The sequence below is a fragment of the Canis lupus genome, chromosome 8, assembly GCF_048164855.1.
Source record: "Canis lupus baileyi chromosome 8, mCanLup2.hap1, whole genome shotgun sequence".
Classification (NCBI taxonomy): domain Eukaryota; kingdom Metazoa; phylum Chordata; class Mammalia; order Carnivora; family Canidae; genus Canis; species Canis lupus.
This window is the reverse complement of record NC_132845.1, coordinates 22,015,396-22,039,103: the sequence shown is the minus strand read 5'-3', so window position 1 is coordinate 22,039,103 and position 23,708 is coordinate 22,015,396. Positions and strand designations below refer to the sequence as shown.

Here is a 23,708-nt window from a genome sequence, read left to right as displayed (position 1 = left end):
CTATAAAGCATCCCCAGTACACACATGTGTGCACACATGTGCACGCTTACACACACACACACGCACATGCACACCCTTAGTGATCCATAAAATGCAATAAAGCTTTACAAAGTTAATCTTTACATTCATTGTGTTTGGTTCACAACCTCTAAAATTTTTACTTTTCCCTATTTTCTAAATCATGATGTTTTAGAGAAGGTAGAGGGCATGTCAGGTATAATTTCAATAAAAAATGAGAACTTTAATAAATAATTGACAAAAATATCTACCCCTTATCTCCAATGAATTGGCTATATATATTAATGGTTATGATGATAAGAAAGATGACATTTACTATCCATTATCTTTCCAAATTAAGCTTAACATTCTTTAGACTGTCAGTAGTTTCAGGGAACAAAACCACAACTTATTTTGGTATCAAAATTCCTGATAAAAAGATTAAAAGGATTCAATTTAAAAAATATATTCATGGTCTTTTTAAATGTTAATTAATACAAAATAAACAGAGCACAAGAAACAAAATATGTGAAGTATTTGAATTTATCTTTTATAAATTTTCCCCAGCTAAATTTCTAAGTGAAATAACTATTTTTCCAGTTTCTATTTTAATACGTTTTAAAGAAAACATTAAGATGATTATAACTGAAGTATCAAATATTTCAGTTTTTAGTTAATCTAGTTTCCTATCAATTAGATTAATTTATGGTTCAATAACCTCAGGTTTGAGGTTTTACAAAGAACTCAAGTTCTTTGTAAAAATATTAGAAATACATCAAAATATTTCTTCTTTTAAGTAATTAACTCATGTTCAATGCATAAATATCTTACTCTCATAAACAGTTATCATGTACCTATAACTAGAAAACTTCACATACCCCCAACACCTTAACAAATATACAAAGAAGCTAAAAAGGAAATCTGTTAGGTAATTACAATTATTAGATATATTTCATTTAAAGATAGGAAAATCCTGCTAACTATATTCTGAATAAGTACAAGCTTACAAATATGACTAGGTTTTTTTTGTAACCTTGTCATATTTTATAAATATGACAAGGTTACAAATAAGACCATGAATAATTCAGACAGAATACATGGACTTACTATTGCTAGATAAATCTACTTTCCCTCAAAAAAAGGATTACACAGCAAACTCAAATGAAATAGAGTAAAAATTATTGGTTTCTGTATTAATAGTGGTTAAGTCTACATGTACACCAAATATCCATTAATAGTTAGCTCTTGATGTCACAGGAGAAAATTATACACCACTATCTCTCAGAAAAGGTCTACTGGGATCACTATCAAATTCAAAAACATCAGTCAAATATAGCATTTCTCACATTCCTAAAAATATTAGGAACTATATATACTAAGTTTCTTTAAAAAAAAAAAAAAGAAAGAAATTATAATTTTTTAGAAAAGTCCATAGTAGGTATTTAGGAAAAGCAATGTAGCAAACATAGTTCAAAGCAAGAGTTTCAGATTTGATTGGTACAACTCATCAGCTTTAAGAAACTTTAAAGACTTACTATGTAAGCTTAATGGACTCACATGTAAATACATGTTTAAAAAAAAAAAACAACTGGCTTCTTAAAACTTCTTTTTGGATTTTTCTACATTGAGAAAATTCGTAAGTGGCAGAAAATATTCTCTACGGGCTAATTTTGAAAGAGAATCTGATAAACTACCAAATACCAACAAAATGAAAAACTTGTCAATGCCAAAGTTATATAATAAACTTTCTTTTCTGCTCTATCCTCCAATCCCCTAGAGTCAATTTATCTGTCAATTTTCTACCTTGCATATTGCTTTTTTCCTTTGGTACAATAAGTAATAACAAAGGAGGAGGATTTTGGCCTTTTGGAAGCACCCTTCCCAGAACAATGTACTAATATTTAAAATTAAAGCAATAAATGTAAATAAGACAAATAATGACTAAGCAGATACTTTTTAAGTTCTACAGTTTATAAAATTCCACATATCAACTTATTCAGTATGAATGAAGACGTCACATATTTAAACTTCTCTCTCCAGGGCTCACAGTTTGATCTGTCTAAACTTTCTGACACAGAACTACATTTATTTCGTATCTCCATAATTATACAGTGTAGATTACCATAACTGGGTCTGGTGGACTTAGTGTGTAAGATACATAAACAATTCCAAGAATATAGCTACTAAATAGTAATTTCTCATGATTTATGTAACACATAATATTTAATTAAGTCTAAGTCATCATAGAGAAAAAAGATGGAATTCTACCCTCATAATTCAAGTAACAGAAGTGACTTCTTAAAAGTCCTTCAAACAAGTGTTAAGGGGTTTTTAAAATGAATACAGGTACCTGTAGTGCTTGTAGGTATAATACAGACTTATTCCTAATGACTTTTCAGAATGTTACTTATTATCTGTATCATCATTCACACTCAGAATTAGGTAAGATAGATGTAAAACTGTTTATGACATTATAGGAAAAAAGAAGTCCAAAAAGGGACATCATTCACTAGAACATGTCTGCTGCGTTACATGGTAACACTTCAGTTTGTCATATTGTTATAATGAAAATGCAGAGAATAATGTAATCTTGCCCTATGTGGGGCCAAAAGAGAAACTCAACCAAAGCAATTGGTAGAAAAGGTTACAAAAAGTAGTAAAACCAGACAGGCTAGACAGAAAAGAAAAGAGAAGACATGAAAAAAAAAAGGAGGAGGAGGGAAAATGGGGAGCAAGAACAAGAGCCCAACTACAGTATATCATCACTGTTAATGATTAGATGTCATGGCACTGAGAGACTCTGAGTTCTCATCTGTGGGCTATCAAACTTATGTTTTTCATATGAACAAACAAATGCTCAAATTTTATAAATATATCTAAATTATGAGCTATGAATATTATAAGGACACCCTTAAAATCAAACAAATGAGAAATTAGCATCACTAAAGTAATGGAATAACACTAATATTTATCAGTAGTCTAACAGTTGTTGCTAAAAAATAGTTTAACATTTGGTTTCTACTATTCTAAAATTTTTCATTTGCAGAATATCTTTAGTTTTAAGTAAACATCAAAGGCTGGCCATTTTTTTAAAAAAAGGAAAAATTTTGGTAAAAAATACTTCTAAATCAAGAACATAAATTCCATGTAAACATTAATAATATCTAGTATTTTATAGGCTTTATGATTTACAAAATACCTACTAATATATTATCTTTGATCTACAATCTTGATATTTATTAACACACCTATCTTTAATTCTTTATTTAACTACTGGAAACTGTCTTATACTTCTAAAAGTAGGGCAATTAAAATTGAACTTGATTTTTTTATTGTCAACAAAATACATTATAAATTGGCAGAAGTCATTATTAGTGACAAATTATTACATAAGTAACTTCAGTGACAAATTACTGAAAGTCTTAAAAATGTAAATACATTACAAGACAATGGTGGACATATGATTTCACATAAACAAAAAAAATAGCTAATATGATTGTACCCAGCACCCTCTTTATAATACCATTCTTTTATGGTTGAGCATTTCAAATGTTATAAAGAGGAGTTGTTTTTAACTTGAGGGCAGCTATGCTTAATTCTGTGGTGTTTTTAAACTACATATTTACTGGAGAGAGCCTTATAATGAGGGTGGAGAGTATTAAAAGCCACACTACACACACAATAGGCCATCATGCATTTTAACCCATTATTAAACTTACCCCTCTTTTGAGGCTTCTGAAAGAAGGAATTCTGGGCTTCCCTGTTTTTATTTCATTCATACAATAATGCACGGGCTCAATGGAGAATGTGAGAAACTGGGACCCATTAGGAGTACTGGATGTGAATAAACTAGTAGGGGTTAAGGGTGGGGACTGTGGCTAATATGGAAATAAAGAAAGGAATCAATAAGCCAAATGTGCATAGTTTTTTCCTAAATGAAAATTCTATTTTTGGCAACATACTTTTCACAAAATAAATCTCAAAGTTTTCTATAAAAATATAAGAGAATTAACATAGCTTTGCCAAAACTGTCATTTTAAAAAGTCAAATTTACTTTAAAAAATGTACCATTTCATTTGATCACTTTTTACAAGATACTAAAAATATAGAGTACACAAATTACAATGTTAGAGAGAGCAATATGACCTATATAAAAAATTCTCTTCTGGTTTCTAGAATATTAGCACTACCTAACTGGTTATACTTTAACCTGTACTTGTCAGAGATAAAGGCAGCAGCTACAGGTAAAGTTATCTAAATAGATAATGTCTATTAAAATATTAAAATTACAACTGATTTTCACAAATAGGCAAATTTCATTACATTTGTGTTTTTTCTCTCAGACTATTCCTATTTCATCCTCACTGCACCTCATTTTTAAAAAATATGTCAGTAGTCCTTCTTTTTCTAAGTTCGCCTATCTACTCTGATTTGACTTAAAAAAAAAAAAAGTCTCACCTCTCAACTTCTCACCTGGAAAATATTATTAAAAGCAAGAATAATGCTTGAGTTATTATAAGTGCATTTCTAAAGATATTTATAGGTATAATTTGAGTTAAATTTATCTACATTCTTGAGCCAAGAGCAGAAAAATGAATTAAGATCATGTGTACTTTAATAAAGCATATCAGATTAAAAGTACATATCTATTCTCAAACTACATAGACTCTATTATAATCACTAAATTGGTAAGATTAAGTAAGCACTCATTAATTCCATTTGGTCATCTGTTGAGCTAGATTTATCTAATATATACAGCACATCAAAAAGTGGATTTCAACAAGAGTGAGATTCTCTTAGTAAACTAGAGACTTCTTAAACTTCAAATAACCACAAACATTGAATTGAACCCTTCCCATTATTCACATGGATGATAAAAATAACTTTATTAGTATAATCTATAAGAACTAATTTGACATTTATTATTACTACAGTCAACCATTCAATCTAACAGAGAAACTGCAATTTTAGTGGTCTTAGATCATGTTTCCTTAGAAATTCTGATTGAAACTATATACAAGTGAAATTTCAAAAGCATAGGATTCAAAAGATTCACAACTATTTAATATTTTTACTAATTAAGTGGTGTTCAAATGTTAAATCCAGAAATAATTTTTACTATTAAAATACAAAACTAGGTTTCTAATAAGTGAAAAGTTAACTGTATCATTCAAATAAAAATGCTTATTCTCTATTAATAGTAAGCCATTATCCAATCAACACCTACATTGACTTAAATGACACACTAAAATAAAATTATTAGCATAGAGGAATTTTAGGACTTTTACCTTTGGCTTCTTTCCAAAGAGCCACAACTTGCCCTTGGCCTTTCCTACTGTGGTTTTGGCATCCATCTTCCCACTTTCCTGTTTGGATGCACTGATAGTCCCATCAGAAATGGTTCTATAAATATGCTGACTGTAATCTTCAAATGGAAAGTCTCCTGGAGGTTCAAATCCAGACTTGAAGGAGTCTACTACCATTTGAGAGTCCTACATAAAGAAACATGTTTTTAAAACCGTCTCATTTTTAATGTCATTAGCTTTTAAAACCTTACTCAAGAAAATAACAATTTAAAGAAAATAATTCCAAAGTTATCATTAAAGGTTTAAAAGTGAATAATTTCTTCCTGTGGGTCACTAAGAAACATTAAATATTTTAATCCTAATAAAAATACTAATTTATAATCAGATTAACACTTTTTAAATTTGTAATATTCATGAATGTTTTTATTCCATAGCTTCAATCCACTGGAATTCATCTGAATGAGTTAGCTGATAAGAAACATCTAGTTAACAAAAGGAATACAGGAAGAGGTTATTCTCAAGTAGAAATTCTAAGAAGTTTCAAAGGAAAAGGGCTTTTTGCTTTATAAAGGGTATTTACAAAGAAGATGATCTTTGGAACAGGGGAAAGGATATCTAATTGTAAAAGAGAGCAAAAGACAAGTAGAAAGGCTTTCATTCATCCAAAAGGGGAAAGGATAAACAAAATATATTAAGAATATACTTGGGAATATTAACCAAACAAGACAGAAAGATCTCACAAACAGCACTAAATACAAAAAGCAACTTTAAAAATAAGTATGTGAAGTTCAGTATTATTTCCCTAAAATTTAAAACTGATATAACTATATATACTGTCTTTGGACATACATACCACTATCCCAATGTTCTACTGGCACCCTAAGCTCATTATTTTCCAAGAGAATACTTTATCTGTACAAACTCCTCCCAACCCCCAACCATTTCTTTTTTTTCCCTATTTCTGTTAATTGTGCATTTTGCCTGTTATTTAGTCAAAAGTCATCCGTAAATCACACCTGAGTTTTGTCATTAATGTCACCCCTACCACTCACTTGCTAAAGGGTAAGAATGAGAGAGAAGGGACCTAACTCTATTTGTAACCCTGCACCCAGCCATACCGAAATATAAGTATACCTCTGAATTCCCAATTAAAGAACTCAAAAACCTTTTTTAAAAAAATTATTAATTTATTTTGGGGAGTGGGGGGGAGAGCAAATAAGTGAGAGAGGGCAGAGGAAGAGAATCTTCAAGCAGACTCTCCACTGAGCTTGGAGCCAGGGGTGGGGCTTGATCCTAGGACCCCCAAGGTCATGACCTAAGCAGAAACTAAGAATCTGGATGCTTAACCAACTGAGCCACCCAGGTGCCCCCCAAATCCTTTTATTTTAAAAATTTAAGTCAGAATTCTATTTGTTATAGGGAAGGATGGTCATTAATATAATACCAACTTGCTATGAAGACTAAAATATGTGGTACATATTTGGCATTCCCCAAACACTGGTTCTTTCCTCTTGCTCTTTCTTCATGACCTCAGTTTCTGCCAACCATCCTTTCTGGTCACTCAATTGACATTTACTGAGAAATGACCAGTTCTTACTAGACCTTAACTGAGACAGAATGTGAGTGGATATACTTCCTCAAGGGGATTAGGGCTATGCTGTTCCTTCTGCTCATACTGCCTTTCTTACTTTTTCCCATGAGCCATGATTCCATATACTATCCATGCTTCAAGTGCCAACTCTTGTATTAAATGCAATTCTTAGAGTAACTCTAGATCTATTTCTTTCTCTTAACTTTCACTAGAGTAAAATACAGTTTGTAACCTATAATTCATAGGTTACATTATACTCTTGGAGTAGAACTGAAATATTTAGGGAGGGGAGGAGAAGGAAGGATTAGAACTCTTTTCTTTCGGAACTAGAATTTGAGTGTTTAGAATGGTCTTTAAAGCCCAAAGGAGTCCAATCTATTGCCAGACTTCTACAGAATATAATTTAGAATCAGCTACCCATCAATTACTTCATCTCTTTCCCAATTCATTTCACCAACTCCCGCTGCATACCTAAACCAAATACATTTATTCAAATATAATTATATGGCACTTACTCTTCTTTCATCAACTGATTTTGCTGCGAGAATCATTCCTTCCAGACATTTTGAAATGATAGGAATAACTTTGCGTTCTGAGTCTGCAAATCCTCTGTAACACTCACTGAGTTTAATAGTCCTTCGTTCATCCATTTCTTGTAGTTGCTAATAATCAGAAATTTTTTTAAAAAGGGAATACTTAATTTTCTTCTCAGGTTGAAGCAAACCCCACCCCCAAATTAAGGATTCTACAGTAATAGTTACACTGTTGTTAGTATCTTTTCATTAGTGCTGCAGACTTAGAATACTTAAAACTTGAAACTTGTTAAATAACAAAACAAACAAAAAACATCAAGCCTTTCAGCACATCTTAAAACCAGGTGACAATGGCTTTCAAGTATCCCAAAGGGGCTCCCTAACAGACTAGCAGCAACTTACCTGTTAACCACCTCCATCTTTCTTTTTTCTTTCTCTCTCTCTCTCTCTCTTTTTTTTTTAAGATTTTAGTTATTTATTCATGAGAGACACACAAAAAGAGGCAGAGACATAGGCAGAAGTAGGCTCCCTGCAGGGAGCCCAATGCAGGACTCGATCCCAGGACCCTAGGATCATGCCCTAAGCAGAAGACAGACAGATGCACAACCACAGACCCAGCCAGGGACTCCCCTCCTCCCCCCTTCATTTTTCAGTCACAGCAACTGTCTATGCATCCAGGAAAAGTTGCACTTGAAAACAATTCTGATGCCTTTTTTTTTTCTTTTCTTTTTAAGGGACTGGCCTATAACATATATAAATCTGAGAACTCTAAGCCCTTTAGTTAGTTCAGACTACTTTGGTAAGATCTGATTGGGCTATGGATCCACAGCTGACTGAATACCAACAGATACTTTGACCTACCTGTCAGTCTATAGCTCAGAGTGACTGTCAAAGGGTTGGGGACACAAGATGAAAAATAAGCAGCTATATGGTGAAAATGGTACATACAATGGAATTCCCACAATTCAAAAATTCACTGGCATGTGCCACTAAGAATTATGTTGTGACAAGTGAAGTCAAATAAGGGCATTTCTGACACTAATATTTGTCAGTACCGCTAACCTTTCTTCCTTTTAGGAAGCAGTTACACTGTTCAAATCCCCCAAATCCCAGAGCCTTCATACCAGTTTTCCTTCTTTAAGTAACTTCTGAAAGCCTGTGGATTTATTTTGATACCCACATTTTCATAAAGGAATTGCTTCCAGTATTACAAAATGGCAAGGCTGCTCCACAGCAAGGTCCAAACAAAAGGGTCAAGCCCCAAAACACAGAAAGTGGTTGAATCTCCAAGTTAAGGTCTCTCTAGAACATGAAGGCTTAGCTGGAGAGCTTAGAAAAGCATCCAGAGAGAGAGGACCAGCAGGCTAGATATTCTGGATTAAACAACTGGAATATGATACCCACTCTAGCCCACCATCTCTAATCATGCTTCCTTTGTACTGCTAATTTGCTTACAGAGAAAAAGAAAATATATTTGGGCTCACAACTCTTTCCATATAAGCTCTGCTCTCCCAAATACTACTTTCAACACTGTTTCACTTAATCCCTTTTCTCTAATTTTTCTTCTTTCTAGAATAAGCAGTAACATAACCTTCATATAAATTCCGGGTCTTTATCTCAGGCTGTTTGGCAACTATTCATCATCAAGTGATGATGGATGGGAATGGTAAGCAAACTTATGGCCTGAATTACATTTATGATCTGGCAGCTAGGAAGACAAACAGGCAAAAACCAGGCTAGCAAATACATTTCCTAAGATTTATTTCTGCCACATGGACTAATGCCAATGATTCTGGTATAGTGTCAAAAAGCTACATCCCAATTCTTGGCAGGCAGATTACAACGTACAAGTCCAGTGAATTTCCCCTATATCCTAATGTTCAGTGATATGGTATTAAAATTTATCTAGAAAATGTCATTGTTTTAGCAGACTTTTTATTACACTAATAATAAATCTATAGGAAAATTTGTGATTTCAAAGGTAGGAAAAATTCACTTTTCAAATCTATAATCATAAAGGAAGTTCACATCACTAATCCCAATGACTAGTGAATCTAGAAGCATTCTGGTTGATTCCTGAAACTTAAGTTTTACATTTAAAGACTAGCTCTTCCACCTCTAAAACTACAGTAATTTCATATCCTAAACTTTACCTTGTAAATCTGAGGAATCACTACGTAGAAATGTTTGTGCTGTTCTCCATTAAAGTTCTGTAACTGTGCCGCATATTCATTTTTATTTTCATCAGCCATATGTGTACGCAGATTCAACTGCTGTTTGGCCTAGAGACAAATTGGTCCAAATAATTACCAACAAAAATAACAAAAAAAAAATCATAGCTAATTCACTTTTCTCAAAGTTGCATTAAAAACTAGACTTTTTCTAACTATTAGTATCATTTAAATTTTAAGGAGATGCTTGCAGATCTGGCCAGGGCGTTCTCCTTTGCAACATTCCCTTTCTCTTACTACAACATTCCTCCTCCTTGCAATAATCTATTCAAATAAAGTTTCTCCTTAACAAATCCAGATTTTTTTCAATTAAATAAATGACAGCATTATGGCTTGACTTCAAACAGTATGCTCTTAATCATAAGGGAAAATAGTACTGAAATATTTCAGACAGTTAAAAGTTAGTGAAACATTCCTTCAAACATAATCCACTTATATCCAACTCAGAACCACAGGGAAACCAAATAATGATAAAAATGCTAATTTTGGACAAAGTAATACTCAACAATGATTTCCAACTCTATATAAAACCAGAAGTATTTTAAGGAATGTTTATTTAGAATGCAGTTCTGTTCACTGTAATCTCTTATAGAAATGCTTTTCGAATGAGTCATGTAAGCATCATCTACATTGACAAGAATATCAGAATATAAACTTAACATAAAATCATTAATTCTAGATGTAATGATGGGGAATCTAAATAAATTTCTCAACTGTTCTAAAGTAATAAGGAAAAACAAAATAAGAATTAAACTCAATTTTTCAGGGTTCCAAGGAATGAATCATGTTCTATGACAGTGCTTTGGAAATTATAAAGCACACTGTGAATAAAGTTCATTATTTTAATTCCATTTTCTGCAAACGTAGTCTCTAACCTTCCACAAGTTATAGTTCTGAACTCAGAAAAAAACTGGCGTATGGAAATACATGGTAGCCAAGATACTAAATAAGCCCACAAAAATGCATTTAATCCACAGTGTACTTGAAGATTACAATACTTAAGTACTACAGAAACTAAGCACCATGGCCCAAAGTATTTCTACAGAAAAATACATTTGAAGTTCCAACCTGGGACCTTAAATACTCATTCATTTACTTCTTCTCCCTTTCTCCCTGCTCCAATAAACTATCCCCTAACCACAATGGTTCTGTCAGGAGAAACCACGTCTGTTCTAAAGTCACTGGCTATGATTCCCAAAGCCTAAGGAAAATGTTCCAGCAGGGTATGTAGGAGTATAACGCTAGAAGCTAATACAATTTGAAGCCTCCTCTGGTATACTGTGGGCTTCATACTTACTGCCTTCCTTTTTTTTTAATATTGTATTTTAATTTTAAAAAATTTTAATTGTGGTAACTACACAATACACACAACATAATTGACCATCTTAATCATTTTTAAGTGTACAGCTTGGGAGGAGTGTTACGGTATAGTCACATTGTGCAACTGCCTTCCTTTTCTTTAGGAAGATCAGTAATTGGCTTGCTCCCTCTTTACCTTTTTTTTTTTTTTTTTTTTTTAAACCTTTATCAGTAGTTGCTCAACTGAAACTATGTTCCCTTTCCTCCCTGGTCACTTACAACAGAATTCCCCTGTTCTGTATTTTCTAAAGCAAATCCTCAAAGTTTTGCAAATTCTCTAAGTAATGGGACTGCAAACAAATATGCATAAGAAAGGAAACTATAAATATTAAAATTCTTAAGTTAGGTCAAACTAACATGACCATGTTATAAACATGTTATAAACATAAACATGTTATATCTAGATTCCAGAATGTCTAATTGGTCTCTAAAGATATTTCTACAGACAAAATGAAAAAACTAAGTTAAATGAGAGTCCAGTTAGAGTTGCTTAACTTGTCGCATAGTACATAAACTACGTATTCAATGTTTGGTAATGAGTCAGAGTCCTTAAGGAACCAGTATCAACTAGCAAGGAAACCTCCCCTGTATATAATAGTGCTATTTCCACCTGTTGGGTGCACATTTTTAATCAAATAATGATAACATATTATGTGCATGACATGATGCTAGGAAGGAAATGAATATATCAATGATCAAAATCAGGATCCAAAATTCTTAACAGCAGGTTAAGTCTAATAATTGATAAGATGGACATATGCATTTAAAATACCAATAGTACAAGTTCCGAGACACATGTCCTCATACCACACCGTATTTGAAAAAACATAGATTTAACCATAAACTCATTGGGAGTCCATCCAAACAATGTGCCCCCCCAAAAAAATCGATATCCATTTAGCCTTAAGTAACATAAATTTGGTGTTCAAAACAAGGCAAGTCATGAAACTCAGGACAGATAAAACTCATACCTGGATTATTACATCCAATCAGAAGTAATATAATTTAAGTGGGATACTGACGAATTAACAGGTATCCAAAGAAAAACAGTCATAAGGAAATGCTAGAGTTGGAAAAATTAAAAAAAAAAAGAACAAACTGCCTTAAGATTGTATTTCCAACCATTAGGAACTTACTATCATTAGAGGTCTAAAGTCACTAAAAAATAGGTTAAAAAAAAAAAAAGCCTTACAAGTTATACCAGAAGGATTTTAAGGTAATTGTAAAACCTGTATTTTATATAATTTTATAGCTTTTAAGTGGTAAGGAAAACGGAATGCAGAAAATAAATTACTCCTCTCTTCCTTCTTAGTTTTTTCTTGTTCTTATCCTATAGAGAATTATCCTAATTTGAAAATATACCTGTTGGGCCTTTGTATATACAAAAAAGTGGAGTAAGGTTCACCTGTTATTTCAAAATCTCAATATTTCTGCTCTATCATTATGTCAAATGTTCTAAGATAAAGAGCATACAGAGGGAAGAAGGAAAAGCTAAGCAGCGATAGTTATAGGGCTGATCCTACAAAGTTTCATTACAGAACATCTGATCCAGGATCAGTTAGTGACAAGAGATTTCAGTTTCCAAAAATGAATGAGTAAATAAATGAGCGAGTTGAGTGAGTGAGTGAAACAAAGACAAATAGTTAACATCACATACCTCTGGCAGTTTGATCTTGTTTTGCCATATGTCAAGTTGGGGAGGCATATTACCCAACCCCTATTTGCACAACCCATCAACTTACTTGAGATTTTCTCTTCTGTTTTGGAATAAGATAGAAACTCAATTCTCAATAGCAACCATGTCTTTCCTATGCATTCTGAATGCAGTTAAGACATTACGATAAAGTAACACTTATTACTTTCTCAGACTAACTTATGATTTGAAGTACACAAATATTGGTATATTTGAGTTTCAGACATAGTGTTTCTCTTGGGGAAACTACCAATACAAATATTGCAACTACCCTCCATGTGCAAGGAATAATATTTTGATATCAAAGTTAGTTTAGATTATTTCTTACCTTTTCAACATCTGCCTTGGTTGCATTAGTATCATTATCCAATCTTTCGTAACTCTGTTGTGCCTTTTCTGCCTCTCTACATTCTCTTTCAAATTTCTTTTTACTCTGTTTAAAAAATTAAAATAACACACTGAGAAATAAAATTAATTTATCTTTAACTTTAAAATGCTGCCACCATATAGAATCACACTAAAAATAAAACTTTTCTAAATGAGAAAAGAAATGTTAGTATTATAATCAATCTACGTGACTTAAATTATCAGAATGTAAACTGTGAAGAAAAAAATCATAGAGCATGACTGGGTTAATATTATATCATTTACCAATTAAAAAAAATCACATCTATTTTGTGTTTTTATTTTATTATAAGCTTTCAGCTGGACTTGTTTGGTTTCTTTGGTTTTTGTGTTTGGTGTTTTTTTTTGTTTTTTTTTTCTTTTTAAATTTTTTATTTATTTATGATAGTCACAGAGAGAGAGAGAGAGAGAGGCAGAGACACAGGCAGAGGGAGAAGCAGGCTCCATGCACCGGGAGCCTGATGTGGGATTCGATCCCGGGTCTCCAGGATCGTGCCCTGGGCCAAAGGCAGGCGCCAAACCGCTGCGCCACCCAGGGATCCCCTTGTGTTTGGTTTTGTAGGTTTCTTTGGTTGGCTGGTATTGGTGTTTGTTTTTATTCTTTTGTGGTGGGATATGGAAATGTCCCTCCAAATCAGCTTCATATTGTTTCTTCCAGGTGTCCCAGTAATACCATTAGCCCAGAACCGGGCCTTTAACATTTTTACTTAATTCAAATTACTATGACTTTGTAAAAGCTATTCACTACAGAGCCATGCGATATGTACCATAGTTCCTTTCTCGCATACTTCTTTTTTTATTCCTGGATTTAAATTTGTTTTTTTACCTTTGCTTAGTTTTCAACATATTTTTTTTCTAATTCCACCCTAGTGTACATAGTTCTTTAAAAATCTCTCCTCAGTTAATTCAACATATTCAGAATTCTATCCATTTTATTTTCTTAATGAAATCTCTTCCAAAGGAAGTGACCTACTGAAATTTGGACTGCTTACACAAACCAAACCTATTGCAAAGTTGCTACTTAGAAATTCCCTTCATTATCACTGCAGAGAATCCTTTCCTCCCCTTGGATTTGAATCTTCTAATTCCCAATTCCATACCTTCCTCTTTTCTTGGTTCATTTCCTTTTTTGCAGGAACACATTCAACAGTAGCTTCCTAGAAGATTTGAGGGATATAACTTTCTATGTTTCTATGGCTGAAAAATACCTTTACTATCACTTTCAATTGATAAAATTTGGCTGAGTATGAAACTGTTGGGAATTGTCTTCTATCAGAAATGTGAAAGTTCTAACTAATCCACTATCTTCTAGCTTCCTGATCCCATTCTGATTCCTGATCCTTTGCATAAAACATACTTGTTTTCCTCTCTGGAAGCTGGGAGGATCTTCTCTCTCTCCTGTTTTGATATTTCATAAAGATATGTCTTGCGTGAGTCCACTGTACTGAGCACCTAGAAAATCCTTTCCATCTGTAAACTCATGTCTTTCTGTTCTGGGAAAATTTTCTTGAATTATTTTTGTCCATTTTCAATGTTTTTTCTTTTTAGAATGCTTATTGTTTTGAAAATGAACCTACAGGATGAACTCTCTACTTTTCTTATATTTTCCATTTCTGTCATTCTGCTCTACTTTGAGAGATTTCTTCAATTTTATTTTTTCTAGTTAGTTTTTCATTTCTGCTATCCTAAAGTTCTTTTGTTTTTTTGTGTTTCTTTGATAGGACCTTATTCCTAGTTCACATAGTATCTTCTCTACTCTCTTTCAGAGTATTAATAGTGTTGCAAATGTTTTGCTTGTTTTTGCAATTTTCTATTTCCTTTCACAGTCAAAGGAAAGCTGCACCCCCCTACCCATATTAGTTTTGGTCTCTAGTATTTACATTAGATGTTTTCTTTAAATGTCTTAGGATTTTTCCTTATATGTTCTTATTTTATTTATTTTATTTTTTTTTAAATTTTTATTTATTTATGATAGTCACAGAGAGAGAGAGAGAGAGAGAGAGAGGCAGAGACACAGGCAGAGGGAGAAGCAGGCTCCATGCACCGGGAGCCCGACGTGGGATTCGATCCCAGGTCTCCAGGATCGCGCCCTGGGCCAAAGGCAGGCGCTAAACCGCTGCGCCACCCAGGGATCCCCTATATGTTCTTATTTTAAAAGCCAACTGAAACTTCTGCAGGTAGAGATTGTGCATTATTGTCTCTTCTTCTAGGGTATTATGGCAAGGCAGTTTTCCTGGAAAAACCTATATTGCTACCTTTAAATCTTTTCTCTCAAGCTGGTTAGATTCCCAGAGGAGACTCCTCAATTTCTTACCTGGAAAAACATATTCCTTGCTACCTGTATTCTGAGAATCATTCAGAAAAAAGCAGAGGATGTCAGTATTTTCTATATACCTAACCCCTTATTAGAACAAGTTAGATGCCAATTTCTTATCTTGGGAATTACAAAACTATACAAGGGACAAATCTGGGTTCCAAACCTCCTAACTACAAGGTCAAAGGTTTAAATTTTTCACAAGGTACCTCTCTCCTCCTTTGACTTTCAGATAGAGACAAGTTTCTTTGCTGCCTCCCTCGGCCAGTGGCCAAAGTTTTTATAGTCTGCTAAAGGGTTAGTCCCTTTGAAGGTTCAAAATTTTATATAGGGATATCCATTCCAACTCTCTACAACATACAGAGCTAAAACACCATCTCTGTCCCTGTGTATTAAAACTTAAGCCCTTAGCAACAAGGTCCAGTAAACCACCACACCCCAATACCTCTGCCTCCATTCTTCAAATGCCATCATATCAGATCATACACCTACTGTTGCGGCTTCTGGTTTACCCTTAGTTTCTAGCAATTGCAGATTCCCCTTTCTCTCAGCTCTAAGAAGTTAAAATACAATAAAAAATATTTTAGCTATTATATCTAGGTATTTGTAGCTAAGAGATTTCTGAGTTAGCTCAGATCGCTAACTAGAACCAGACATACCTGTACAATTTACAGCAAATAAATATGCTCAGAAATTCTATAAAATTCTTTAAATGTACTATTTTTAGTGTAAAACATCAAATGAAACGTACAATTTATTCAAAGCACATAAATATATCTGAATGCACATATTATTCAGTGTCTCTATTAAGATTAAATTTCCACATTAAAAATAAACTTCCACATTTACTTCTCTGGAACTCAGTTCAGAGTAGTTTTTTCTTTTTTTAAGGATTTTATTTATTTATTCATGAGAGACACACACACACAGAGAGGCAGAGACACAGGCAGAGGGAGAAGCAGGCTCCATGCACGGAGCTCAACGTGGGACTTGATCTCAGACCTCCAGGTTCATGCCCTGGGCTGAAGACGGCACTAACCTGCTGGGCCACGGGGGATGCCCTACAGCGGGGTTTTCAAATTGAGTAGCTACAGGCTACTAATTTTGTTGTGAAGCTACTATATACAAAAGTACTTTTATATTAGGTGTCCTATTATTTGTGAAAAAAATCTTATTAATTTCACTGCAACAGCAAAAGGATCACTAGTACAATATTTAAAAAACTACTAGTACAGTAATATTAAAAATACTACTTCCTGAAAGACATCATTATACAATACAGGAATATACTCCAAAAAAGACTCTTCTTCCTTCATCATTTGTGTGACAAACCAATCAACAGCCACTGCTACTCCCTACCCTTTCTTGGAAGAGCCCATCTCCCAGTGTAAAGGCTGAAAATATACTTGTTTTTCCAGCCTCCCCACAGCTAGAGCATGGTCAAGTAATCTAATCCTGTCAAAGGCACCCCTTAGGAAGTCTGCTGGGGATTTTCTGAAAGTTTTCCCGCTCTGATAAAAAGGAATAGTTAGAAGAGAAATGAACCTCTTTTTTCTGCTTCTGCATGCAGCTGAATGAGGATGTGGTGCTAGACAGCTTGACTGTTGGCCATAAGGGGACAAGCCTGAGAAAAAAAGCCAACATGGTCAAGACAGCAAAGCAGACACAGAAAGGAGAAGCGGCTTTAGTGACATCACTGAGCTACTGATCAACTCTGGAAATGCTGCATTTCTGAGCATTTCTTATAAATTTGCATGCTCAGTTACCTGAGCCGCCTGACAGACCTGGCATCTCTGATACTTCTATCTTGGTAATCTCTCACCATTCCTTCAAAATCTTCTTTGCAGGCTACTCTTTTCTGCCCTCATCTTAAATGCCAGTGTGGCCTATTTTCATTATCCTGGGGTTAATAATTGTCTTTTTAAACTATGTTCCTCAATTTCAACACTCTGTCACTAATTCAGCCTGTGTCTCCCACTTCTTTAAATCTCCTCAATTATTTCAAAAATGTCAGGAATTTTATTTTATTTTCTTGATTAAACAGAAAGATATAGAACTAAGAAATGGGATCCTGCACATATTTCTACATATTCCACAGGAATCCTATTGTCTGTCTCCCTTACTAGACTGCAGGCTCCACAAAAAAAGGACTATGTCACTATTCACTTTTTATTTTTCACTGTTTACTTTTGTACCAGGACTCAGTACATGTCAAGGAAACCTTCAATAAACATGAATTGAGCTTAACTTACCTTTAATGGTATTTTTAATGCCTTAAAGAAATCACCCCCACTTTTTTTTTTTGATGCTTCTTTCTTATGACCTCTCTAACTTTTGCTTAGTAACTGCCAATTGTTCTGAAGTCAAGTCAGCACAGATTAACAGGAATAATCTGTTGCCAACACAAGTTTTTAAAGGGACCAATGACTCATGAGTATAGTAGTCTATTATTATGTGTAAATGAAAACACACATACATATACACTCATTAGACGGCAGATACTAAGAATGCTAGTTAAGGTAATTTAAAATTTAATAAATGTAAACAGTATCTAAAAGTCTTGTCAAAACCAATTAGAATGAAAATGAAAACAAAAATGAAAGCGACAATTAACTAAGAATTCTCAATCAGCACTGGTACCTAGAATCTTACATCAATGACCTTTATGTAGAACTTTAATCTTAGAATATGTGATTTTAAGAGAAGAGATTTTAAAAGAAAAAAAAAGCCTAAAACACATATATACATGAGATTTTTTTTTATTTTTTTATTTTATTTATTTATTTTTTTAAAGATTTTATTTATTTATTCGTAGAGACACACACAGAGAGAGAGAGAGAGAGGCAGAGACACAGGCAGAGGGAGAAGCAGGCTCCATGCAGAGAGCCTGACGTGGGACTCGATCCAGGGTCTCCAGGATCATGCCCTGGGCTGCAGGCGGTGCTAAACCGCTACACCACCGGGGCTGCCCACATGAGATTTTTTAAATCTCAAACTTAAAAGTACTTTTCCCAACAATCATAAACTAAATTAATTTATCATGAAAAACTCCCTTTAGCATAATTTTCAAGGAATACACAGTGTCCATAATAAAAATATCCAAGTAAAGAGTAAGCTGCTTGCTAACCTGAGACATCAGAAAGAATATATATTTTAAAGATTTTATTTCTGTATTTGAGAGAGAGAGAGAAAGCGCAAGTATGAGAATGGGGAGGGCAGAGGGAGAGGGCGAAAGAATCTAAAGCAGACCCTGTTGAAACCAAGAGTTGGACACTCAACTGACTGAGCCACTCAGGCGCCCCCAGAAAGAATATTAAACTTATACTACAGCACATCATTTGGTAGAGAATTTTAAGGAAAGGAGTCAACAATGTTCCAAGTAGACATCTTATTTTTCAAATGACTATATGCCAGAATATTTAAGAGAAACCACATCAGCAAGCCTCTTTGGAAAGTTTGGGGATTTTAAAAAAATTTTTTATTTAAGAGAAAGAGCAAGCAGTGGGAGGGGCAAAGGGAAAAGGAGAGAAATCCTCAAGCAGGCTCCTGGCTCAGCTCAATCTCCTCAGAACCTGAGCAGAAATTAAGAGTCAGCCACTCAATCTTCTCAGCCACCCAGGCAACCCCTACCCTTGGAAACTTGTTACAGTAAATAATTATTATGATTTTATAATTTTATCTATAAATACTATCAAATATTTTCTTTCTAAGTTTGAATGGTCTATGATCAGGAGCCCAGTAGTAGGAACATTTACATTATTATAGAATCACTGAACTGGAAGAAACATTTCATATAATCTAGTCCACTGTCTTAATTTTTCATACACTAAAGATGAAATCAAAAGAAATTACAAAAGGCAGAACTAGAATCTAGGACCTCTCTATCTCTGTCAAATGGTCTTCTGAGATATATCACTATTTATACCCCCATTACCCTGACCCTCTATCAATATTTTATGGTAACTCCTGAAAGTCAGAAGTATGTTCCTTTTTTTAAAAAAAATGATTTATTAGAGAGAGACAGACAGACAGACAGACATGAGTGGGAGTATAGGGTAGAGGGAGAGGAAGAAAGAGAAGCTGACACCTCACTGAGCAGGGAGCCTGATGGCAGGGCTCGATCCTAAGAGGCCAGGATCACGACCTGAGCCCAAGGCAGATGCCTAGCCAACTGAGCCACTCAGGCAACCTAGAAAGTATATTCCTAAACATTTACAGTTACCTGAAGGTTACAGAGTTGGTACAAGTATAGAACATGTAGAACAAAAAAAAAAAAAAAAAAAAGACAAAATGACCTTATATTCTCTATTTACACCAATGTCAAATATGAATAAATACACTGAGAAATATTAAACTCAAAAGATGTGAAGTCTAAGAGAATCTGGAGCTAAACTAGTCTACAAAATTTTATGTTAAGCATGAAAACACTATTAACTCACATTATCCATCTGTTTCCAGCACATGTCAAGGTATTGTTGAGCTTTCCGTCCCTCTTGAAGATGCTGAAGATCATAACCAAAAAACGAATAAAATGGACATAAAAATTAATTTAAATAATAAACGTCTAAATCCCCCCCAAAACCTTTATTTTTCACTGTATTCTTTCAGGGTACTAATTATATAACTTTATCAAGACTTAGGAAGAGATTATTAGTAAAGAAAAACTCTCTAAAATACATTTATAGGTATTATCTGAATACTTTAAGTATATCCTTTAAGACAGATAAAATCTCTAGAAAAAAATATATGATTTGTCTTGAATAGGGGTAGACAAATGTTTTCTACTAAGGGTCAGATAAATGTCTTAAGTTTTGCAAGCCATGTGGTCTCTTTTACAAATATTCAACTTTGCTAATATAAAACAAAAGAAGCCACAGTAAATACATAAGTAAATGAGTGGCTCTGTTTCAATAAAACTTTAGTTATAGAAAAAAAAAAAACCTTTAGTTATAGTCACTGAAATGTGAATTTCATATAATTTTCACATGCCATGAAATAGTCTTTTGATTTTCTTTACAACTATCCAAAATATACAAGCCATTCTTAGCTCATAGGAACTAAGAAAAACGATAAGCTAGATTTGGCCCATGGAGTTGTAGGTTACCAAATCTTGGTCTTAAATCCAAAAGGATCACAAATAAGCAAGAGTATCTTAAAATAATTTTAGCTACAAGAAATTGAAATAGAAAATCAGTTTATACTGAACATTACTTTAAAAAGCAAAGTAATTAAGTGAAAATGTTTCATGTACTATGTAACTAGATGAAAACAATAATTACCATTTTTCTTTCAGTTTTCAGATCATGAGCATATCTCATTAATTCACCGTAAACTCTGTGCGCCATTTCTTCTGCTACTACTTCTCGCTGTCCTGCATAGTCATTTAACTCGTTAAGGATGTTAAAAAAGGCTATACACGAGGTAAACCTGATAAAAACATATTAAAAAATGATGAAATTTATATATTTTTTTCTTTAAAAATGTTTTCTGTGAGGTATGGACTGAGCCTGACACTTGACAAATTTTAACATACTCAACCTAACTCTCCACTAGTAGCTCCAAATTAACTTTGTATGAAAAGAATATCACATTTAGCTCCAGTTGTATATGTTTGTATATCTTCAAGTAGTCTTAACTTCTAAATAAAGGAATATATGGGGTCAAAAAATAATAAGAATACTACCTGCAGGCTCTTTTGGCATACTGGAATCTCTTAAGTAGCCAACTGACTGGCCTGAGCTGGGGAATGAACTTGGATTCCTAGGACTGGCAGCTGAACCTGGTGCAGAGATGATGTGCTTGCTCTCGAGGACAGAACCTGCCAATCATACCACTCAAATGCATCTCGATGGCTGATCTACAGAACAATTTTGCTATCAATTCTGGACACGGCTGCTTGTATGCCTGCCCACATCCTGAATGGAAGTAAAGTGCCATTTTGGTTGGCATCAAAGAGGGGTAAGAAGGGGCAAAAATAAGGGTAAAATAATGTGTGTGAAGGGAAGGAGAGAAACAAAGAAAATTGCTGTATTAAAATGTATAGATCTACTCTGAATACACTGCCCAAACACTCTTCCAGCTGAAGGCAAGTAACTCAGATAGGACTCCATTAACATTATACCTAAGAATCCTAACAACTAACAATTATACATAAAGCTGTATTAAGTCTAGTCTCTTCTTTCTGTATTTTAGAGCCATCCACATATCCCTGTGTTTAAGACTACTAAAAAGCTCATAAGCCAGTCCTAAATTTTTATTCAGAGTTCCAAGGTTACCCTGAAAACTTCATTCCTTCCTTTTCACTATCTCTTTAAACTAGCCAGCCAAACTGTTTTAATATCTGTTAGAGTAAAAGCAAGAATCTAACAAGCTAATAACTATAACATAAAGTATGGGGAAAATATCCTTTTCTTTTCAAGACCAAATCACTCAAAGTCCTAGTCCACATTTTACTTGGAAACCCATACTTCAACTATTCCGGAAAACTGAGCCCACTGAAATATTCATTCTTATTAGAATAAATAGTAGTTCCTATTCAAAAAACTGTGATTTTTAATTAAAACTTTAAAAAATCATTATAAAGAGCTAATAGCATATTTATTTCACTAAATAACAAAAATGTAAGCTTTCTAAAATTATAATATACTGTAATAAACAGGTACAGAATTTACCTTGGTTCTTCATCTTTGGAGGAACGTTTGGGACAGTACTTCTTAACCAGATTTCTACAAAAAGAAAAAAAGATTTTAATGTATAAAAAATATTACTGTCAAAACTGATATATTCTAAAAGTTGCCAATTTCATAATATCAAAAAATTTAATGATATAAATAAGACAGCAACATAATCATCTACTATCATTAACATGTGATCCTTACATTTTGTTCTTAAAATATTGAAACTTGCAAAAAGAAATGTTATTTCTGTGTTTGTGTAAGTGTAATCACAGTAATTTGGATGATTATGCTATCAAATAAGAAAAGATGTAAGAGGAAGAAGAGAAGAAACAAGGTACAAAGAACAGAAGAAACAAATTTCAATGTATGAAATTGAGTCACAGCAGAAAAAATGTGTATTTCAAAGAAATATCACCACTTTTGTGTTGCAAATCAGGAATTTTAAGATGAACTAAGGTAACAAACAGATGCTGACTCACTAACAGGATAAAAGAACAGTAGGTCAGCATCCTCCATCACTCTGCTTTTACATAATACTTAACATTCTCCCTTTTAGGCAAATTAATTACATTAATACTTGTAAATTTCTTTTCCTGCATCCACCATCATTCTACACAGTCTCAGACTAAAATACTATCTCATCTCATCTTTGCAAACTCAGGAGACTATAACATGGACTCTGAAATCAGATTGGACTACATGGGTTTGAGTCCTAGCTGTTTTGTATGGCATCCATCTATGCATCCTTGGGTAATCTACTTGCCTGGTTTCCTATAAGTGGCAAGATACAATACAGGGTTATGAAAATTAAAGTGGATAATATTTGTAAAGGATTTACCAGTGCTTTATGCCATTCTCAAAATATGGTCAATGAACAAGTAAAGGCCCACAGACTCTTTGTACCAATCCACAAAAAGCTAAGTACAGAAGTTGAGAGTAATTTTATGTTTGTTGAATCTAATAAAAAAAAATTGGTGCCTATATTTTATGTCTCTTTTTATGTCATTTTTCTAGTAAACTTTTACTGTATTTTACAAAAGCATTAATGCGCAATGACTTGGGAACTTAAAAAGAAACTAGTCCATCAACACAAATAATGAGATATACTGCTTTAACCTTTAAGCATTTAAAAAATTAATGGGCCTATGGTTTTTCAAATAAATACTTCAAAAGAATCGCTGTCTTAATTGTTTTGAAATCATTATCGATTCATTCCACTTAATTCAGCTTATTCATTCTATAATTACCTACTATATGCTAGGCACCGTGCAAGATACTGGGAACATTAGAAATGAGAGTACCCATGCTCAAGAGATTTACACTCTATTGAAAGGAGATAAGCATATATGGATAATTACAATATAATAGCATAATAAATGCTTTGATGAAGGTATACAAAAGGTGTTATGCTAGAGAAGGAAGTCTAAACACCCTGAACAATGGTGGAAAGAACAAGCAAGACACTGAGAAGGGTTAACATGTACTGAATTAATTAAAAAACTCATAGTTGGGGCACCTGGCTCGCTCAGTCAGTTAAGTGTCCAACTCTTGATTTCAGCTCAAGTCACAATCTCAGGAATGGGCTCTGCACTCAGCGCAGGA

General features: G+C 33.6%; 1 protein-coding gene across 7 annotated transcripts in view; it reads right to left on the bottom strand.

Moving 5' to 3' along the window:
- FNBP1L (formin binding protein 1 like) overlaps positions 1–23,708 on the bottom strand; it is a 120,362-nt gene that overhangs the window by 25,370 nt on the left and 71,284 nt on the right. For 6 of the 7 annotated variants that reach the window (XM_072834570.1, XM_072834571.1, XM_072834573.1 and 3 more), the window contains 7 exons: positions 22,101–22,154; positions 20,709–20,856; positions 19,869–19,931; positions 13,039–13,143; positions 9,581–9,709; positions 7,410–7,556; positions 5,286–5,489 (listed from right to left, as the gene is read on the bottom strand). In XM_072834570.1, the coding sequence (XP_072690671.1) occupies positions 5,286–5,489; positions 7,410–7,556; positions 9,581–9,709; positions 13,039–13,143; positions 19,869–19,931; positions 20,709–20,856; positions 22,101–22,154 (850 nt within the window). Of the gene's footprint in view, positions 1–3,716; positions 3,876–5,285; positions 5,490–7,409; positions 7,557–9,580; positions 9,710–13,038; positions 13,144–19,868; positions 19,932–20,708; positions 20,857–22,100; positions 22,155–23,708 lie in introns of all 7 variants that reach the window. The other variant, XM_072834576.1, reaches the window with a different exon arrangement.